The sequence below is a fragment of the Mauremys mutica genome, chromosome 24 (genome assembly GCF_020497125.1).
Source record: "Mauremys mutica isolate MM-2020 ecotype Southern chromosome 24, ASM2049712v1, whole genome shotgun sequence".
Taxonomy (NCBI): domain Eukaryota; kingdom Metazoa; phylum Chordata; order Testudines; family Geoemydidae; genus Mauremys; species Mauremys mutica.
In genome coordinates this window covers 3,222,438-3,242,633 of record NC_059095.1, presented here as the reverse complement: position 1 = coordinate 3,242,633, position 20,196 = coordinate 3,222,438, and the positions used below count along the sequence as shown (strand labels likewise).

The window sequence follows — 20,196 nt, the reverse complement described above, 5'->3', positions numbered from 1 at the left end:
GCTGGGAGGGAGGAGCCGGGGCGGCCAATGAGGAGCGGGCGCGCAGGCGCAGTCGGGGCGGGAGGGCGATTCGAAGCGGCCGGCCGGCCGCTGCCCGGGGCTGAGGCGAGATGGCGCCGCCGTGAGCGGGAGGCTCCCGGGGCGGCTCCGGACCCTGCCCGCGGGCGGAGGAGCGGCGGCGGCCCCGCCCTCCGCGAGATGGGAGGGGGCGGGGATCGGCCCGGTGCGCGCATGCGCTGAGGGGAGCGGGTCCCCCCCCCCGGAGCCGGCATGAGCCGCGTGGGGCCCCCGGGCCTGGCCGCCCGGCTGTGCGAGGCGCTGCGCGGCGAGGAGGCCCCGTAAGCGGGGGAGGGGCGCGCTGCGGGGGGGAGGGGTCCGTACGTACTGGCAGGGGTGTCACTGCACGCGCTGCACTGGGGAGGGGTGTTAATCCGTAGGTAGCAGTGGGGGTGTCACTGCACTGGGGGGGTCAATCTATAGGTAGCAGAGGGGGTGTCACTGCACTGATGGGGTCAGTCTATAGGTAGCAGTGGGGGTGTCACTGCACTGGGGGGGTCAGTCTATAGGTAGCAGTGGGGGTGTCACTGCACTGACGGGGTCAGTCTATAGGTAGCAGTGGGGGTGTCACTGCACTGGGGGGGTCAGTCTATAGGTAGCAGTGGGGGTGTCACTGCACTGATAGGGTCAATCTATAGGTAGCAGTGGGGGGTGTCACTGCATTCATTGCACTAGGGTGGTCAATCTATAGGTAGCAGTGGGGGTGTCACTGCACTGGAGGGGTCAATCTATAGGTAGCAGTGGCGGTGTCACTACATTCATTGCACTAGGGTGGTCAATCTATAGGTAGCAGTGGGGGTGTCTTTGCATTCACTGGGGTTAATCTATAGGTAGCAGTGAGGGTATCACTACACTGCATTGAGAATGGGTCAGCAGGCAGGCTTAGTGTGCAGTGGGGGTTGCTGCACTGAGGGGGAGGGCACCTTGCTGCTATGGGGCTACCGGGTGGGGGGGGGACATTGCACTGGTGACAGGAGGTAGCTTGCTGTGCACTGGAGGAATGGCTGCTCACCATGCACATTGCATTGCTGGGGGACCCCCCACATTGTGGGGAAGGGGAAGGAATGTGCAGCACTGGGGAGGGGAGGGCTCCCTGTGCTAACTACCTAGCAAGTTTGTCCCCTGCCACTGACTCTATGGCTGTTACTCCCTAGTTTCCACTCAACCCCTATGGAGAGCACAGCCAAAGAATACAGGCCTATGGTGCTTGGGTGGGTGGGTGTCTGCCAGCTGCTCTGCCCATCCTTCTGTCACAAAGCAGTGCTAAGAAAACATATGGTGGAGCAGTAGCCAGGCATTGAGGATTCTTCACTGCTTGGTGGCTTGCTTCTGCTCACATTGCCTGAGCTTGTGTCATCTGGGTAGACTAACCTTTTTGGGCAGAGCCTGTGTCTTTGTATGTCTCCAAGTACCTAAGATGCTTCGGAGGGCATATAAATAAGCAGTAGTAACCTTGCACTCATTGCAGCTGTGAGCCTGCCTGCTGGTATGAACCAAAGCATACAATAGAGTGTAGCCAAATGCTATTTATGCAGTACTTTGCTTGAACATGTGCAATAATATCTGACACCTTTTCGCAAACTGTACCTCATAGTCATTGCAATTCCAGTGTCAGGCAATTAATTATACTTGTATTATGCTTACCAAGAAAGGAACGGGTTGTATCATGGTAATTCGTGGTTATTTGGCACCTTGGTGTGTTTTAAGAGGTGGTAATAATGCTTTTCATCAGTAGATCACAAAGCAGATCTGTATCATCATTTCCATTTCATAGATGGAGAAACTGAGGCACAGAGAGGGGAAGTTGTTCCTGCCTAGGGGGATTAAGTCTCTCTAAAGTGTGGGGAGCAAAAGGCTGCTCTGATGATTGTATGGTAGAAATGAGAGGATTCAAAAGCCCCTGTATCTTGCTGAAAACAATCAGCTATCTAATCTCAGAATGCAAGGAAATATGTCTGGACTTGTTAGTAGAAGCCTGAGGTTTGTCTGACTGTAACAAGGGGCGGAGCCTTTGCCTTTGCCTTTGCCTTCTCACTGAAAATAGGGCCTCCGGGTTAAACAAGTAATCAGGAGAAACGGAAGCATAAGTCTACAATGCAGAGGAAAGCTATCCGAAGGGGGGTGCACCCCACCAGGTGCTGCCTCTGGAAAGCCAGCAGCCAGAGGCAACAGGAAGCTTGTGACAAGTGAAGGCTACTGATAAAGTAGTAGGTGTTCCTTGTGTGCATTGTTTTGAGGGTCAGGAGTTTGTTGCAAAACGTGTAACAATCTTGAATTACTTGTGAATTACAAGTATATTTTTCCACACCCAATGAAGAGTGAGAAGAGAAGGTGTGCGTCGGCAGGCGTTTTAGTGACAAACTATTGTTATAAATTGCTGCCAAAACCTTCCTCTTCAAAAAGTGCATTTTACTGTAAGAATCACTTTCAACCCCAAGGGAAAAACAATCCAAGGGAGAAACACCTGACCCAAATCAATTAAAGAAAAACAAACAAGTAAATTTCATAAAATGTAAAGTATGCACAACATGGTCCTATGCAGAGTTTATCCTGAAATGGGAAACATGCATGAGATTCAATGAAGTCCAGTAGGGACTTTGCAATTGCTAATAGATGTTATGTGGCAGGTGCTCGGATACCATGGCTAGGGGCAGAAACACAAAACCCTAAAAGAGATTTTAAAAAGGAAAAGATTGTTACAAAAAATGACATTTGTCAGGTGATTACATCTTCTAGGGAACACCAGTCCCTAGCCAGTACATCTGTAGATTTTTGGGGATAAGGAGAGATTCTTGCCAGCAGTGTAACCTAAGTTGAAAGATGCATCTTTAGACATTGAAGTTGTGTATCTTCTGGCACAACCACTCACATCAGATGATAGACTTCCAATAAATGATAAGTCTACAGTATTGTTATCTGATACTCACATAGTGGAATGACTGTTGTAGAAACTTTAAAAGGACATTGTCCCTGCCCTGAAGAGCTGAGTCTCATGTTGAATGGTCCCTGTCTAGTCATGCTGTGTGACTATCCCACGTGGGTAGCATGTAACTTGGTGTCCCGTTGTACGTCTAAAGGCTTGTGGAAGCACTGCTGAAGCAGGGTGCGGATCCTAACCTGGTTCTGCCAGAGGGAATTGCAGCGATCCATCTGGCTGCTGGCAAAGAAAGGGAAAGCGGGGTTCGTTGTCTGAAGCTGATTCTCCAGTATGGTGGAAACCCAAATGCCAGGTAATCGGGAAGCGTTTTGATTTGGGGAGAAGGGGGGTGGGTTTTAGTTAGCCGATGAAGCCCATTTAATACTTTGTGCATTTCAGACATTAATGAATTCATCCTTCTCCCTTTCCAGTGCAAAGCAACATCTTTGTTGTTCAGACAGAAAAACTGAGAGGTGAAGTAACTTGCCCAAGGTCCCACACTAAGCAATTGGCAAAGCTGGGGATAGAACCCAGGAGTCCTGACCCCTACTTTTGTGCTCTAATCATTGGGAAATCTCCCCCAAACTGTGATCTTGGCTAAGTTAACATCTGCCTTTCCTTATGTGTGCCTGAAAATAACTTGGAAGCACAAAAGTGCTTCCATTTGGTGGATTATCACAGTGCACTGATGTACGGGAGACTCTTGCTCAAGGGTCTCTCTGGGAGCGTTGAAACTGACAAATGGGACACAGATGTGTTCAGTGTGAATTGTGTGGCTTTATTTCTCACCTGCTGAAAAGGCAGGACAATCAGGGAGGTACGTAGTCTCTGCTCCAGCCCAGTGTGGAAAATGTGTGAGATCCAAGTATGCTGTGTCCTGTTGAATCACATTTGAACTGAAAGATGCTGGAATGACTTTTTGCCTTTCTTTTTTGCACAGCTGAAAAGATGAGATGCATGTGAAGTTTGATCAGAGAAGAATAGTTGTAAACTATAAACTTGTGAGAAGTGTTACTGTTTCAACCAGGGCATTGTGAGCCAATGTTCAGAACTCCATTCAATATGATAACGTGTCTCCGGGATTTGTCTTCCACAGAATTGCCGTTTAAATCAGCCTCTTGTATTTTAAACGTTTGTCACTCTTTTGGAAGTTGCATATGCAAAGACGGACAAAATATGAAACTCAGATCTCTTATAAAACAATAATAAACTTCCCCTGAATTATGTGTTTCTTAGAAAGCTTGCAATAATACAAACTGCCACAAACCTTGTTATGGTCTATATCTTGACAGGTTGTGCAAGGAGTATATGTAACCCTTCTGCAAGATGGAGTCAGCAGTAACAAGTGCCAGGTTCAATATCCCGGGGGCCCTCTTAACAATATAACACAGACCTGGTAATCAGTGATTTCTAACCCAACACCAACCAAAATTGATCACTTTGGCAATACATCTCTGTCTGCTGGATACCTAGGTAGAGTAGGTGTGTTCATGTAAATACCATCTGGTCCTGAAGCCTTTTCCCCCCCAGCTCATCACTAGCTGGCAGCGGAGAGCTCATTCAGACCTTGCTTACATATAAAAAGAAAAACATTTGTGTGTCTCACCATGTTGATATATCAGTATTTAGCGTGGTTGCAGTCCATTCCTCCACTAGAATCGATATACATTTGACAAGACGGTACTAAATGAAATGTCTCTTCCTTTGTCAAATAAGATTGGAAGTAGTTGCAAAATGGTATGTACCAAAATATACACTAATCAGTGGGTGTTACTCATTATACTGTATCATAGTCTCCTGTTGTGTTTTAATAGACGCACAATGGCATTTAAATAATTTTTTTCCTTAAGGCACGTAAAGGTATTGGAATGTAAACCTGGGCACGGTGTATTTCAGGTCAGTAGAGGAACTCACGCCATTGCATGTAGCAGCTTCTTGGGGCTGTTACAAATGCTTGAAGCTCCTACTGCGGAATGGAGGGGACCCAAATCTCGAAGACCAGGTTCGTATAATTATGATTTCAGTGTTGTCATCCCGAAGGTCTTGCTAACTAACTTAGGGACAGGCATTTCTTAGGGCTATGATGGATTCTGTCATTTTATCTAGTCTTCTAGACCAGATCTTTCTAACTGATACACTTGAGCTCAATCTAAACTTGTGGGCTTGATGCAAGACTTGCTGGGTGATGTTCTGTAGCCTGGGTTATGCCAGAAGTCAGACTAGATAACTATAGTGGTCCCTTCTAGCCTTAAGATCTATGAATCTATAACCAGTGAGGGACCCTGAAAGGACAGCCATGTCTCCTTATAGTCCTGAGCAGAGATTACTGCCTGTGCTGAACTGACTGGTGATTTTATGACATGAGTGGTTGTCTTTAAGGGATTAGAGGCCACCAGATTTGTTCCATTTGTCACTTTGAGCAAGAGCGGAAATATTAAAGTATTAAACTGTCCATGGCCCTGAGCACTTGTCATTAAAGCTTATTATTTAACTGCCAGTTCAGTACAAGGCACAAATAAAGGTCCCTGCCCTGAGGAGTTGACCTCTCATGACTGTGTTCGCAACAGGAGGACCCACCTATATTCATTCACCCCATGGTGAGCCTTTTGCTTTACCTGGGTACAGTATTCTTCTACACCTCCATTCCTGTTGCGTTGCTGTGTGCTGTTAAACAGCTGCCACGTTCCACCTCAGAGGTGGCTGCATTTCAGTAATGAATGAAAAGATTCCTCCATTAGTAAAGTGCTTTGGTGTGATCAGCACTATTTAAATACAGCTCCTCCTTATTCCACTAGAACCCTTTGCTGTTTAGCTTGAGACCCTTTGTTTCTGGAAACTACGTACATCACCTGCATAATGGGCAATCTTCTTCCAGCCAAAGGTTGGCGGACCTCCAAATGTGGCTTTCCAGCTGAGTAGTGCAGCATGGTCCCACCTTTACACTTGGGTAGTTCCCGGCAGAGTGTTTCCCCTTGAGAAGCAGAGCATGATAAGGTGGTTTGTGTTTAATACATTTAATAGTAAAATGTGGGAGTTTTGTGCCTTTGCTCTTCAGGATGGAAACAGAGCAATCGACTTAGCCTTGGAACAGGGAAACAAGATGTGTGTGCAAATCCTGCAGGGCTTCCAGTATGCCTGGCTCCCAGAGGAGGCCGATGGAGCACACAAGCACACATGTAAGTGCAGTAAGCATTTCTGAATGAGTGCTGGGCCGGTGCTTCTGAACTGTGAATGCCCTCGTTTGTAAGGGAGATTCACTTGTCTGTTTGCAAACTTCCTCCCACACGCCGTCTGTCTCAGCCCTGACCTGGAGCGACCATCTCTACGGTGCTGAGAGGGTGCTGTAAGTCTGTGGCCCCTCAGTCTTTGGTCTGTCTACTGACCTAGCAAGGTACTGAACAATGAACAGCAAGAGTCCTCAGCTGTTAGTTGCCTGATATGACCTAGAAATGAAGGGCTCTGGATCCCTCTATCCCCTGACCCAATCCCATAAACTGCCCTCAAGCATTTTCACTTATCTGCAGTCTAGAAAGCAAAGCAAACTGGATTAATGCTCCATATTGCTGCGATAATAACAATACCCAGCTGATATGTAACACTCTTCATCCGTCGATCTCAAAGCGCTTTACAAAGGAGAGCAGTAGTAGTATCCCCGTCTTACAGATGGGTAAACTGAGACACAGGGAGGAGAAATGACTTGACCAAGGTCACCCTGCAGGCCAGTGGCTGGGAATAGAACCCAGGCTTCCTAAGCCCTGATCCTGTGTGCTGTCCACTAGGCCACACTGCCTCCTTTTGATTTGTACTTTGCTTTTATTTGATCTCAAAGCACTTTGAAAACAAAGCCTGACAGCATGCTGTGAGGTGCTCCCCACGTTACACGCGAGTGAACTGAGACAGACAGGTGAAGTGACTCTTTCAAGGTCACACATGGAGTCAGTGGCAGAGCAAGGAATAGTTTCTAGGAATGCTGGTGCCCGACTGTCTGCTTTGCCAGCGAGGTGGTACTGCAGATGAACTGCTATGTGTGTTTTCTTAGCATGGTTTGTAAGACACAAAGATACGTTGATGTTTGCTGTTTTAATATAATGAACACTGAGTAGTGAGTGTGTCGCTCTGTCTTGTACAGTCTGCCACGAAGGCTTGAGAAACGCTGAGAGCTTCCTTTCCGTTCTGACTGACAACTGCACGGAAATTGGTATCATCTCAAGACTTTCTGAAGCGTGGGATGATCCTGGACTGCTTAGCAGCACCCAAAAGTGTCTGCCGGACGGGAGTCCCAGTAACACAGGGCTGGGTGTCACCTTTAACAACGCAGCAGCTGCTGATGCAAGTGGCCAACTGAGTTGTATCCCAGGGAATCTCCAGGACCATCCATGCTGTTCAGTGCCTCCATCCACGTTGGCCTTTTGTGCCTATTCGCACCCGGGGCGTTCCCAGGGACCTGCCACTTTGTCTGACAATGGTCCATGCAGCAGTCGTGACCTACCTCAGCCAGTGCTGTCCAGCACTTGGCTTTCAGCCAGTAATGAGCCTCGAGAACTAACTTCAAGTCTGACTACAACACAGGGCTTTCCTGGGGATGCAACTTCTGCTTCTCCTTCCTCAGAGACAGACGACAGTTTGACACCACCTGGCCCTGGCTATGAAGACACGACAGCCAGTGGTCACGGTCTATCTTCCCAGCCAGTGCCTTGCCAGGATGAATCCATTTCAAAGGAGCCTGTGATCTTCTCTCAGTCCCAGCGTTGCAGCATGAGCCACGCAGCGCGGGCACGGAGAAGTGTCAGTTTCTGTGAGTCCCCTAAAATTTTCCCCCTCCATAACAATGGGAACTGGAAGGAAAGGCCTTCTGGGCCACGTTGCAACCCCAGAGTTAGTGCTGCCAACGGGACTCTGCGCCTGTCCCGGCTCAGTGACTTCCTCGATCTCGAAATGTTAGGCAAGGTGACTGGCCAGGAAGGATTGGACGTCACATCCCCAGACCACGTGTACCTGTTCTGTCGGGCCAACTCCACAGCCATTTGTGACTTGGACAAGACAGTGATGGAGCCAACGTTCCTGGCCAGAACACACGAAACTTCAGACTCTCCCTTCGCCGCTGGACAGGTGCTTAGCAGAGGCTCCGAGAGCGGCAGCAGCCAATATAGCAGCTGTGACAGCGACTGTTACGTTAGCGCCACAGACACTTCTGACCATAGTGAGCCGAAGAAATGCTTGGAAGGGAACGAGGGCTGTACCGGTGGAGATACACAATGCTGCAGCTCTTCTCTGTGTGCCGGAGATGGAAGTGCTGATTCCAACAGCGCTGGCAACAAAGACGGGAGTTTACGAGTGCACTTAGGCAAACGGATGATGGCCCGCACCGCAGGGCAGAGCTGCGAGAAGCTGGTAGAAATGCCATCTGCAGTGGAAGCAGTTATGCAGCACGTGCCGCTCTCCGGGTCACAGAACACAGAGATGGCAGGAGGAAGGCATTTACATGCTAGTTCTGAAGCATCCCATATTAGCAGGGATGGTTCTGGTTTGACCTCCGCTGGGAAGCCAGCTTCAGAGCTGTGTACCCGCGGCACTGCACACGAATCTCTCAAAGACACGGGGGTATCAAGCCCTTCCCAAGAGTTAGAGGCTGAGTGTGTCTCTCACAAGCAGAATGACAGAGGCTCAAACATCTTGTGGACTCAGGAACCACATCAGCTGACCCCAGCTGATGATGTGGTTGAGGAAGCTAGTCCTCGGGAAGCTGCCGCCTCTGTGAACTACAGGCAAATTATTGCAGACTGGAAACTGCAGGATAAATTGAAGGGGATGCTGCTTTCCACAGACAGCAGTCTCTCTGCAAGGACAGAACTGACCAGTAGCCAGTGGGTAGCAAGAAAAGCCGATATTCAGGAATGGGATCCCTCTGCAAATGGGTCTGACCCAGAGATGCCGGACACGGTGCTGCTAGGCGGGGCCACGGGCGGGACGCTGGACACGGGGACGCCAGGTGGGGACATGGAAGAGAATAACAGAGAGGAAGAAATAAATGGCAACCCATTCAGAGGGAGATCGGTAAAGCCTGCCAGTCTGAGCAGTGAAGCTGACACCTTAGTGATCCAGCACCTTGCCTGTCCCGCTGACGGTTCTGGAGACGACGAGTTCTCTCACTTGAACGAGAAACAGAAGATGTTTCCCACATCTCCAGATGTTTCCCCACTGCTTCAGATGCGCCCCAGGCCCTGCCACGTCACCCCCAGAACAAAGAGCCGCTTGACCTCTGCGGCGCGTGACAGCAGCTCCTCATCACTCTTCGAGGAGACACTGGAGCTGCCAAGGCGGCCCAGGAGAATTAGGAGCCCCCCGGGGATGTGTTGGATGCCAGCTGGCCCTGCCGCCTGTCTGGAAGGTAATACCGCGAGGGCGAGCTGGGTCACTCAGGGGGGTGAAAATGCATCTTGTTGGGAAGCAGAAAAAACTAATGACCTGGATGATACTGAAATAATCGCAAAAGCCACCAGCCATTCGGGGTCCTCTGCTGGTCATAGCAGCTACCCAGATGCCAGCCCCACAGTGCTGCTAGACTCTGACGGGGGCACCGATGAGCAGTCCTTGTCCGGTAACCAGGGGAAAGCCGAGTCGGGTGCTGCCTGCCACCCTGGCCTCCCTCCCTGCCTCCCAAGCTCCGGTACCGACAAGCCCCCGTCAGACAGCATGTGGCTGACGGAGGATGGGGAGAGTGACTGCACAGACCCAACACGGCAGGTTGCTCTCACCAGGCCCCTTGGTGCAGCAGCCTTCTCCCAGGCTGAGTCAGATGCTGCGAATGAGGAATGTGGGAGAGTGTTGCCCAGCACGTGCCCGCAAGAGGAGCCTCGGCTGGATGCCAAGGGCCCCTCCAGGGTTAGTTTCAGTCGGCTGTCCTCCAGGAGGCCTTCTCGGGCAACGTCTGCCACCGACCACCCTTCGGGGAGGCTGAGCCCCGTGCCGGACTCGTGCAGCCAGGACTTTCCCCTCTCGCCCGGCGGCCGGCCTGTGAACCTCAGCACCCGTGAGCCAGTGGAATATCTCTACATGGACGAGGAGGAAGGGTACGCGCTGATCGAGCGTCATGTCCCGTGCACGGACGACGCATCCGTCCTCACAGACACTACGAGCTCTGATGACACTATCGTGTATGACTGGAGAGCCTACCAGAGCAAACTGGCGGAGCAGGAGAGCAAGGAGAACCAGCCCCTGCCGTGCAAGTCACCAATGGCAACCTCCAAGCTACATCTCCTCTCTGATGAAGCCCTCATTAGGAAGCTGAGAAACCTGGGCGCGAACCCAGCGCCCATTACAGGTCTAACGAGGAAGTTCTACTTGCAGCTGCTCGACAAACTGCTGAAAGACCCGAATGCCCAGGCCAGAAAGAGGTCTGCAGGTAAGCAGTTTCTTTCAGGGAACAGGTGGGTGTGGAGCTTCTCGCTAAGCTGTTCTGTCAGAGACGGAGCATTTAGGCCAAGTCAGCATGGAAAAGCTGCACCTGTTTAAATTGATTTCATTAAACTCATGCAAAGTCCTGCTCCAATTTAAACTGGGTGTATTTGGTTTAGCTAAAGAGGATTAGGAACCTGAAATAAGCCCCTCGCCAACTGAAATCAGTGTCAACACAGGGGTTTGCACTGGTTTTACTAAATCGGTTTAAACAAGTGCAGCTTTCCTGTGTGGACAAGGTCTGCAGCATTAACATTTTAACAGATTTTTCTGTTCCTGCTTTTCCAGTCCTGGGGCCTGATCTTGTCTACACACAAACTTGCACTGGGTTTGTTAAACCAGTTCAGATCACAGTGTGGATGCTATAATCTTGGTTTATCTTAAATCTGTTCCTAATAGACTTAGGTCTTGTTTACGCTTGAAATGCTACAGTGGAAGTGTAGTGCTTCCGTGTAGACACTACCTGTGCTGACGGCGGGCACGGCTAATCCTCCTCCCTGAGAGGCAGGAGCTAGATCAATGGAAGAATTCTTCACGGGGCACAGCTCAGCGTAACTATGTCACTCGGGGGGCGGGGGGCATGGGAGGTGGATTTTTCACATCCCTGAGCAGCATGGCTGGGTCAGCCAAACTTTCTAGTGTAGACCAGGCCTCAGTCTGCTTTACCCTGAAGTAAAGTCCCACGTGGCCTTTGTCACCAGTTTAACAAAATCAGTCTAAACTCTCACCTCAAATGAAACCAGTGCAGCTCCCGTGTACAGAGGTTTCTTTAAAGGTGCATTTGCCCCCAAAGAAAGCAACCACTTACATGACCCCTTTTCTCCCCTCCGCCATGCCAACCCCCTGGGTTTGGTCCATGTGCTCTCTTCTGTTAAAAGCATCACTGCTAGAGGAATCATTCCTTGGCAGCATCAGAAAGCACCTGCTCCCCCTTCCCCAGCGGGTCCCTTCCAGGCATTGCGTTGTTCTGTTACCAAGCCTGGGCTCCACTCTGAGGCCCTAAACGCTCCCAGTTCACTGTAGTGACCTCCCTGTAGCACCTAGTCGGATACTCAGAGCCAGGGAATTAAGTGGCATAAAACCCAGTTGGAGCTGACTGCTGCTGAGGCAGTTTGAAATGGCTGGATTCCTTTGTAGCTTTGCCCCCGCTGTGATGTGGGGACGTTCCCTGAAAGGCCTAGGAAGGGCTGGCGATCCAAAGGCCGAGAGGACGGTAATGGGTGTAAGGAAACACAAACCCAAGAGCCCAGATCCGGAGTGTACGAACCTGGTAACCTACAGCCCAAAGTGCTGCAGTCACTAGATTTCTGCTGTGGCGGTGTCTCTTGGGAAGAGGTGATAGCTGCGTGCTCCCTGGCACGTGCACATTACTCCATGTTGCCTCGCCATCTCTGGCTCGTCTTGCCCTGTCTAACCCAGCTGTATCTTCTCTCTCTCTCCCCCTCCCCCCTTTCTGGGGGGTGGAGGGAAACGGGCTGCTCCTTGCACTGGCACAGGACACAGCCCTGAGCTGGCCTCTGCCCTAGAGACCTTTCAGATCCCCGACTGCAAGGACGACGAAATGGCTCTCTCCAGACAGTTCGACCAGCCCGACAAGAACAGGAAGTGGAGGGAGGGCGTGCTCAAGTCCAGCTTTAACTATCTGCTGTTGGACCCCAGGTATGGCCTCTCTCCCTGCACCGTGTCCTCGCAGGGCGGCTTTTGCCGTCTCTCTGAACTCTTCCCCCTTAGGGACAAGGTTTGCAGGTCCCACCTCTGACTTGCTTTAAAGCTGCCATCTCCTGGGGAAAGTCCACTAGGAGAACTTTCTCTTCTACCCTCCTGCTCCAATGGCAAGAGTGACTCTGCTCTCCTGTTCCCGCAGGGCCTGTGCAGGGCGGTGGTGGGTGAGTGGGTTATGTCGTGTTTGTACCACTGGCCAAGCTTTTCAGGCGTGACTGATTTTTTGGGTGCGCAACTTGAGACACCTTAAAGAGCCTGGGCTAATAACAATACATAGAGACTAGCCGGGGCCGCAGCGGAGCGCTGCGCTGCTGAGCCGGAGACTTGGGGCGTGTGGAAGGAACGGCAAATGAGACCAAACCCTTCCACGCTCAGCGTTGCCTCCTCCTGCAGGGTGACTCAGAACTTACCTTTCCGCTGCCACCGCCTGAGCCAGGCTGACTGCTTTAGGACTTTCGTCAGTGCCGTCTTCTACGTGGGCAAAGGGAAACGCTCCCGACCCTACAGCCACCTCTACCAGGCCTTAACTCACTACAAGGGTGGAAAGAAGCAGGTAACTGGACAGGGGAGTCCTAAGACAAACTGCCACTAGGTGGCGATAGACCCTAAGCGAGACTTTTCTGCTCTGCCCGAGGTTTTAACACAAGCTCTGTCCAGATCATGAGGTCAGCGTGGAGCTGGAGCTCGCTGATTTGCACTGGCCCAAAGCTGTTTAGGCCCCTGTGGAAAGGGGTGTGGGGCTGCATGCCTCTGGAGAGCCCTTTAGCTGCAAGGTTTGCCACTTTGACTCCTGCGCTGCCTGGGAGTGACAGGAAGCTGGGACCAGCTGATGGCTGGGTGCCGGGAGCAGGCCTGCTTTGTGGATGGAAAGGGCTTCTGGCCTAAGGGCTGTTACTCGGCACCGTTCACACTTGCACCACTTGTCACTGAGGGCCTGGGGAGATGCCATCCCCGGGAGAACGACCAGGACCCTGCCAGGGGACTGTGAGCTGCCTGCTCCAGATCTGGCCGAGAACCAGTTGGAAGAATAAAATTGCTTGGGTTTAAATGTCTCTGGGAACAGCCCACACCCAGTCTGTCTATCGGGATAACTCGCCTGCCCCCACCAGTGGTTTTCAACCTGTGGTCCGCAGATCCCTGGGGGTCCGCAGACTGAGATTCCCAAAGGGGGCTACACCACCATTCAAAATTGTTTTTAGGGGTCCACAAATGAATGAAGTTTGAAAACGGCCGTGTTAGGAGGTTTGTAGTCACCACTGACTGTATGTCCTGCAGGCGTGCCCCAAAGTGCAGCACATCCTGGACATCTGGGCGGGCGGCCAGGGCGTGATCTCCGTGCACTGCTTCCAGAACGTCATCCCGGTGGAAGCTTACACGCGGGAGGCCTGCTTGGTGGATGCGATTGGTAAGGCAGCAGCAAGTGCCGCGATGGTTTTGTCCTAGATTTACATGAGCTTCCTCCCGCCCCCAATAGAGCCTTCAAAGACGTCCCTGATTTGGCCATTCCCTCCGTAGCCCCCCAGGGATGTGGTTTAGAAGGGGAGGTGCTGGGCTCTGAGCCCACGACTGGGAGCCCCAACTGTGAAACTGAATCTCTCCCCCCCCCCCCATGAGCTTGGGGAAGTTTTCCCAGCTCCGTGCCTCGGTTTCCCCATCTGTAAAGGCAGAATGGCGATGACGACTTGCCTCCTAGTGGGGCGGGGAGGGTTGGCTTGTTTTTAAAGCACTTTGAAGATGAAATATTTGTTCTTGGTTTCACGTGAACCTCGGTCTACTCCTGAGCTTCTAGCCATCCCAGCCTCTGAGGTCCGTGTCTTGGGGGGGGCCAGCTTGAACTCGCCCTGCCCTGTCATGGTGGAAAGGTGGGGACGGGGCTGTCACTGAGCTGAACTCACTCCTGATCCAGGCAGCTGTGACTCTGTTGCCCTCCTGTAGCAGCCTTCTCATGGGGGCAGCCAGGGCGAAGTGTCCTAGTGGATTCCGATGTGGGGGAGGGAGATCACGCTGTGTGTTCCCCTGCTAGTGGAACCCTGTGCCCTCCGCCCCCCCCCCCCCCCCCGCAGATGGCTCTAGTGAGCGTGCGTCCCCTTCCAGGGTTAAAGATGCTCACCAATCAGAAGAAGGGGAATTACTACGGCGTGGTGGCGAGCTGGCCCATGAAACGTCGCCGGTGCCTGGGGATTCACATGCTGCACAGGGCCATGCAGATCTTCCTGGCGGAAGGGGAACGGCAGCTGCGTCCGGCAGACATCCAGATTGGGCAGTGAGGATGCTCCTGCCAACCATCCCCTCGCCTGGCCAGCGGCTGCAGCTCTAAGTAGATGGCTGCATATGGTGAGCCAGGGCGGTGTACGGCTCGCAGGGGGCGCTGGGATAACGGAGCCCTTAGCTAGACGGGGGCTTGGAGTCATTCCCCAGCAGCAGCAGGGCTGAAACTCGCCGCTCGAGAAAAGAGCGGCTCCAAGCTGCTGCGGAACTGAAGCCTGCTCACCTCTCCCTAGAGAAGGGGGAGCATTAAACTGCACTTGGCCAACTGGTCGTGGGAGGTGCCTCCTGCCGGCCGGGGGCGGGATTTTTAATCACCGAAACGTGAATTAAATTTGTCTTTTATCTCTGCTGCTCTGAGGCTTGGCAGGAGCCTCAAGAGAAGTCAGGCACAGAGAACACCTGGGGGTCTTCCAGTGCTTGTAGCAAGCGGACTCATTCCCTAGTGTCACGTGCTGACCGGCCTGCGAGGGGCAGGGGAGGTTTAAACGGACCTGTTAGTGGCTGCCCGTGTTCTTGGTTCTGTCTGTGGAACTGGGCATGGAGAAAGCGCTGCTGGAGAGGGCACGTGGGGAGCACGACCTTTTACACACTGCTAGTTTCTGTGCTGTTTTAAGGTTTGTATTTTTTGTATTTTTTGTATTAGTCTTTCCCAAAAGAGGAAAGAGGTTTTGTTTTTTTTAAATAAATCACTGTGGATGGCTCTTAGCTCAGAAGTAGCAGCTTTTCAGCCTGTCTGTCTGCAGGGATCTGAACTGTCTCCTCTCAGTCCATCCCCCAGCCTCTGTTCTGCCTTGTGAAGCAAAGAGTGCAGGATCATTCCTCCGCCCCCCCCCTGAAGCAGGGAGAGGTGCTGGGCTTCCCTGTTCCCTCTCTCCCACATTTTAATCTCTCTGGCCCATTGTGTTGGAGCAATCTTCAGGCTAAGAGCTGGTTTTCTCCCACCCCTCTGAACCGCTCCGGGCTGTTCTGTCCAAGCTCTAACAGGCTCCTGGGAGAGCAGTAAGACTCCTGCCCCGCCCGTGAGACACTCTGCTCCCTTGCTCATGCTTTAAAACCCAGTGGGACTCTCCTTGTGACCAGCAGTGACAGAGCGGCAGTGACGGACTCCGGCCTATGCTGAGCACAGGGCTGCAGGAGCCTGTCACTGTGTTAATAAAGTCCCGGGTGCTGAGAAGAGAATTGCTCTTTACTGTAGGAAATGGCACGCTCACAGGTTAGGGGGTCATCTTTACAGGGTGGATGACAGTGCACAACTTCCCTTTTGCTTCAGCACAAGCAGGGTCAGGTACAAGCGGCACCGACTCCGGAATTCATGGCACCAGACACGTAAAAGAACGTGTGCCACAGCAGGGCACAGTAACAGTCACCTCAAGACAGCGGCAAGGTCAACCCTGTGTTTCCAAGTACAAATCAGGAGGCCGGGGGAAGCCGCTCTTGGGGCTCAGCTGTAGGGAGGGACTGTTCAGGGTCAAATCAGCCAGCCTGGCAGACCAGTGCCAGCAGCAGGCTTCCGTCCGCAGGCCACAGAGGTTAGAGACGGTTCTCTGGGAAGCTCACCCTTGCACCTAGCGGGAGAGAACCTAAGCCAAAGCATTGGCCTTTTCTCCCTCCTTCCTCACTGGAGAACAGCTCCTCCCCTCCCCTCATCAGTGGGGCTAGTGGAACACACCCTGCTCTAATGGGGGTGGGGGGGACAGGGCTGCACCCAGGTGACCCACCTCCTCTTCACCCCACACCTGGGGCAGCCCTTAACCCCCAGTGCTAAGGCGGTGCTGTTTGGAGTCGGTGGCATTTTATACCCACTGGTGTCAGGGAGGAGGAATTGGGTCCAGGGCTTTGCCATGGTCAATAGCTGCCCACTGCTGCCCCCGTGTTGGGGGGTGGGAGGGAGACACGTCTGTCTACTGCAGTAAGCAGAGGTTTCTTTGAGCTACAGTGACTGTTCTCCTGTGCCTGGCTGGCGCTGCAGCCATGCCCCAGTCTGCACTCAGCACAGGGTCCAGCACAAACCCACTCCTGGCAATGGGGTTGTTACTGCACATTCCTCATTCCGGGGTGTGTCTGACAGACCCCTCGGCGTTAGCGTTTCCGGACCCCATCAGAACTAGGAACGAGAGCCAGGAGCCGGTCTGCCATTTAGTCCTTCCTCCTGGGAAGCTGCTGTGTCGTTTTGCTGCTGCTCGGGGCCAGGGCTGGCTGAGTTGCTGCTTATCTCCGAGATGCCCATGCAAATCCTGTGCAAAGAGAATCTGTTTGTAGTGTCCAGTGAGCCAGGGCTGTCTGACCCACAGCCGGATAATTTCCCTGCCCACCGAAATGCAGCAGCTGTTTTATAGCATGTAGCAAAAGGCTGTGCAGCAGTTTCAATCGGAAATGGCAGGGTTAATTTGAAGCAGGCACGAAGTAATTACCCAGAGTGGGACTGGACCACAGCACAGGTTAACATCCCCCTGCGCTGTCCCAATGGGCTGGGGGATCTTTCCTGACCAGTCCTATGTTTCATTCAAAAGCAAAGTGCCTCCGAGTCCCAGAGCAATAACCGCCGAGGATTCAGTTTGCAAAGGGAAGGTTATGACAGGTCTCTGCACATTTCTGCAGCTGGTCTGAAAGAAACATCAGAAGGCTGAAGTGCTAGGCAGCGTCCACTAAGGCTAATAGAGATGCTGTAACCCGGGGGTTGTCCAGCCATGTCACTGCTGACGAGGGTGTCCAGGTGGCATTAGTCTAGAAATTCCTGCCTCCCCAGGTTAATAGCAGCCACTTGGTCACACAATTCACTAGAGGCAAAATCGACTGTGTAAATGGACTTGTAAGTCGTTAAAATTCTCATTATGAGACAAACCAGTACGGAGAGCAGAGCGCTGGCCAAGTTCACCACGGCTGCATGGGTCAGGAGCACTCGGGCATGACGCCCTTCAGTCAGTGATCAAAACCCGCTGGTTCCCGGGGAGCCGCGGGCAGGGAGTCGGGTTGCCACACTCAGGCTTCCTCCCCACTAGAACCTGCTGTCTCGGGAGACGGGTTATGTTCTGGCCGGGCCATCGCTAGGCTTTCGGCGGTTACTGTTGTCGTGTCAGAGGCCCTGGGGCTGTGCTCCCCGGGGACAAGCCAAGCTCAGCAGTGGCTTTTGGCTTGGCCCATGGCCGCTGCAGTCCGTGGCAGGGCCGAGCGTGCCTGGAGCAGTGGGGCCGTCGCGCAGGTGGGCGCAGAAGCCCCTCCCATGGCCTGGCACTTTGGAAGCACCTCAGCCCTGGCTGTGCAGAAGAGCAGGGGGCCAGCTGCACTCAAGGGGCCCCCCAAGGTCCTTCCAGCAACTCGATCTGGCTCCAGTGGAGGATCGGCTCAGCCTCTGTTCTTGGGGTGCAGATCTGCCCCCCCCCTTCTGTTCTCTGCAGAGTGCGGGAGCTCGTTTGTATCTCTTTGGTTTCGATGACAGAGCAGGGAAGGGAGATAGCTGAGCCCGGCGTGGGCTCTGGTGGCCCGGGCGGTGCCGCACAGGGTTGGCTGTGCAGCCGTACACCCACAAAGTGCTGTTCCTTCATGGGCCGTCAGCTGGCAATAATCCAGCGTGGGGAAGGAGGGAGCCGCGGAGGCCTGCCCGGCTGTCCCAGCCAGGTCTCTGGCCCGCAGCAGCCCCCACCCATCCCCTCACTCCTAGTCGCTGAAAATGAGGGGTGGGGGGAGACTCTGGGTCAGTCTGGCCTGCAGCTGGACACTGTTCAACGGGCCCCAGCTTCTGTGCACCCCGTGGTGGAATGGATGAAATGGTCGCTGCTGTCAAAGGTACCCTGTCTCAGAGCTCAACTTTCAACTCTTCATAGCCCCTGTTCTGCAGCAGACTCAGCCCCTCCCGGACGGTGCCTGCCCCGCTGCTGGGTTTGCCAGGCTCCACAGGAAAAGCCGCATGGACCAGGTCCAAGGGTTGTTTTTCCATAGTACTTGCAGCTATAGGAACGTGACTGATTTTCTTTCGTTACTTGCAGCGTTCCCCTCCCCACCCTAACCCTGGGCTAGATTACTCGACGCCCACCAGGTTTTGGTGCAAAAGGTGACACTAAAGGGCTGGACGGACGCACAGTGTGTTAATGGCTAGAAGATGACGTGTCACAGCTCCCTCTCCGCTTCGCGTGCGGACGCGCTCAGCTTCCGGCAGGGCTACCAAACTATGTGCTCGGGAGCCGCTCAGCTGGTGAGAGAAATGCTCTGAGGCAGGGCCTGGCCACAGCAAAGGGAGCAGTTTGGAGTCGCAGCGCATCCGGATGCAGTGTCCTTGACCTACGGTCTGACTGATCGGGGGGCAGCTTCAAAATCAGTTCCCCAAACCCCTCCTCCGGCCCCATCAGTTCACTGAAGGTTGTGTGGGGAAACAGGCTCGTAGTGTGGATGAAGCCAGGGGAAAGGTACCTAAAGCACTGGTGGTTTAGGAGGTGGAAGGCGGGCCTGGGGGGTGCTGTGAAATAACAGGAGAGCCTGCTGCTGGATAGCTCGTCCTTTGCTGAGCTGCCCCCTCCTGTCAAGCAGATCTAGGGGCCCCGCCCCAAGGCAGGGCAGCTAGCAGTCGGCAGGAGCCGTCCCTCCATGCCAGAGCCAGGCTCTCGGGCTGCTCTTCGGAGTCTGGCCCCACCAGTCACTATCCCGCCGTGCTCTGCTACCAGCCGGACGTGCGGTGACCAGTCCTCTCTTCTCGCCGGGACAAAAGCCGCACGCCCTTTAGGCTGTGAGCTCCTCGGGGCAGGTACCCTGTGTCAGGCAGGGCCAAGCCCACCACTGGCCCTCCGGCCAGGGGCTCCAGCTGCCCGGGGCTGGCACACGTTCAGCCGAAGCAAAGGGGGGATCTAGTTGCTAAGAGCTCCTGGGAAGATGCTGCCCCTTGTGGCTTTGTCCAGGGGGCAGAGCCATCCTCATCTCTTGGCTTCCCCTTTGGTGCATGGGGGGTGGGATGCCCCTCGGGCTGTACCTAGAGGAACCGGTCTGAGCCCCTCCCCACAGTCTCGCTTCTCCACCCCCTGCCCCAAATGGGGCCATTGAATGAGAGAAATTATACTACAAGGAAACAGGATGAAGATGCTCCAGCAGCCCTCCCAGGGAGCGCGCCCCTACTCCTGCCGCCAGCCTGCACACGCCAGCCCTGCAAAGACGCTCCCCTTGAAGCCATTGTGCTTAGCCGCCAGCCAGCCCAGCTTCCAATCCAGCTGTACCCAGGGAAGGAAACAGCTCCATACGTGGGGGGGAGGCTTTCCACCACACCCCCTCTGCGCCTGCACTCAGACCCCGTCTCTCTCCACGTCGAAAAGTCCCTCCCGTCAAAGCAGCACCGCAGCCGGGTCACCACTCGCTGCCTGGCTTATTTCTTCTCCACTTCTCGCCCTTCCCCGGCGGGCATCTCGGGCTCCCACAGGAGGAACTCATGGAGCAGGGTGTTCACCGTCTCCGGACACTCCATCATCACCATGTGACTGCCCTCGTCAATCACCTTCAGGAACGCGAGCAGCAGGATCTGCGAATAGAGGACATGGCTCAGGACGGCCATCAGGGCTGATGGAAACTGGTACAGTCGGGCTCCTAGCCAGCAGCTCCCCCACACACAGCTGGGCACTAGCGGGGGTGGGGCGGGCAGAAACCAGGGCTGAACCCCTGATGGTGCAAGGAGGAAGTCTGGAGCTGTCAGACTGAAGGGCAGAGCCCCTGGGGCTGAGGTCAGGCTCAATGGCATGGACTGATTCCCTCCCCAGCTTTAGTCCTGGCACCCAGCTCTGGGCTTATCTCATCGAGACACG

The 20,196-nt window shown here is 53.6% G+C and overlaps 2 protein-coding genes across 10 annotated transcripts in view; one reads left to right on the top strand and one right to left on the bottom strand.

Moving 5' to 3' along the window:
* Positions 1-113: 113 nt before the first annotated feature.
* On the top strand, positions 114-15,125 carry ANKLE1 (ankyrin repeat and LEM domain containing 1). Of its 2 annotated transcripts, XM_044998363.1 has the most exons (9): positions 114-338; positions 3,135-3,287; positions 4,871-4,976; positions 6,030-6,150; positions 7,104-10,376; positions 11,926-12,088; positions 12,545-12,704; positions 13,427-13,556; positions 14,246-15,125. In XM_044998363.1, exons 1-9 carry the CDS (start codon positions 271-273, stop codon positions 14,416-14,418), a joined length of 4,347 nt encoding a protein of 1,448 aa, XP_044854298.1. In that variant the 5' UTR covers positions 114-270; the 3' UTR covers positions 14,419-15,125. The 2 variants fall into 2 exon arrangements, with proteins under 2 accessions (XP_044854298.1, XP_044854299.1); XM_044998364.1 differs by lacking the exon at positions 114-338 and having other exon boundaries at positions 3,149-3,287; positions 3,915-4,976.
* Positions 15,126-15,501: 376 nt separating this feature from the next.
* Positions 15,502-20,196, bottom strand: part of ABHD8 (abhydrolase domain containing 8) — a 30,084-nt gene continuing 25,389 nt past the window's right edge. For 5 of the 8 annotated variants that reach the window (XM_044998368.1, XM_044998370.1, XM_044998371.1 and 2 more), the window contains one exon: positions 15,503-19,916. In XM_044998368.1, the coding sequence (XP_044854303.1) occupies positions 19,764-19,916 (153 nt within the window). In that variant the 3' untranslated portion in view covers positions 15,503-19,763. Of the gene's footprint in view, positions 19,917-20,196 lie in introns of all 8 variants that reach the window. The other 3 variants (XM_044998365.1, XM_044998374.1, XM_044998373.1) reach the window with 2 other exon arrangements.

What these genes read in the sequence shown, in the direction of transcription:
- ANKLE1 (XM_044998363.1), top strand. Translation starts at nt 271, where the DNA reads ATGAGCCGCGTGGGGCCCCCGGGCCTGGCCGCCCGGCTGTGCGAGGCG. An exon ending in TGGAGCACACAAGCACACAT is followed by an intron (nt 6,151 to 7,103) that starts GTAAGTGCAGTA and finishes TGTCTTGTACAG; the next exon opens with TCTGCCACGAAGGCTTGAGA. An exon ending in GGCCAGAAAGAGGTCTGCAG is followed by an intron (nt 10,377 to 11,925) that starts GTAAGCAGTTTC and finishes GCACTGGCACAG; the next exon opens with GACACAGCCCTGAGCTGGCC.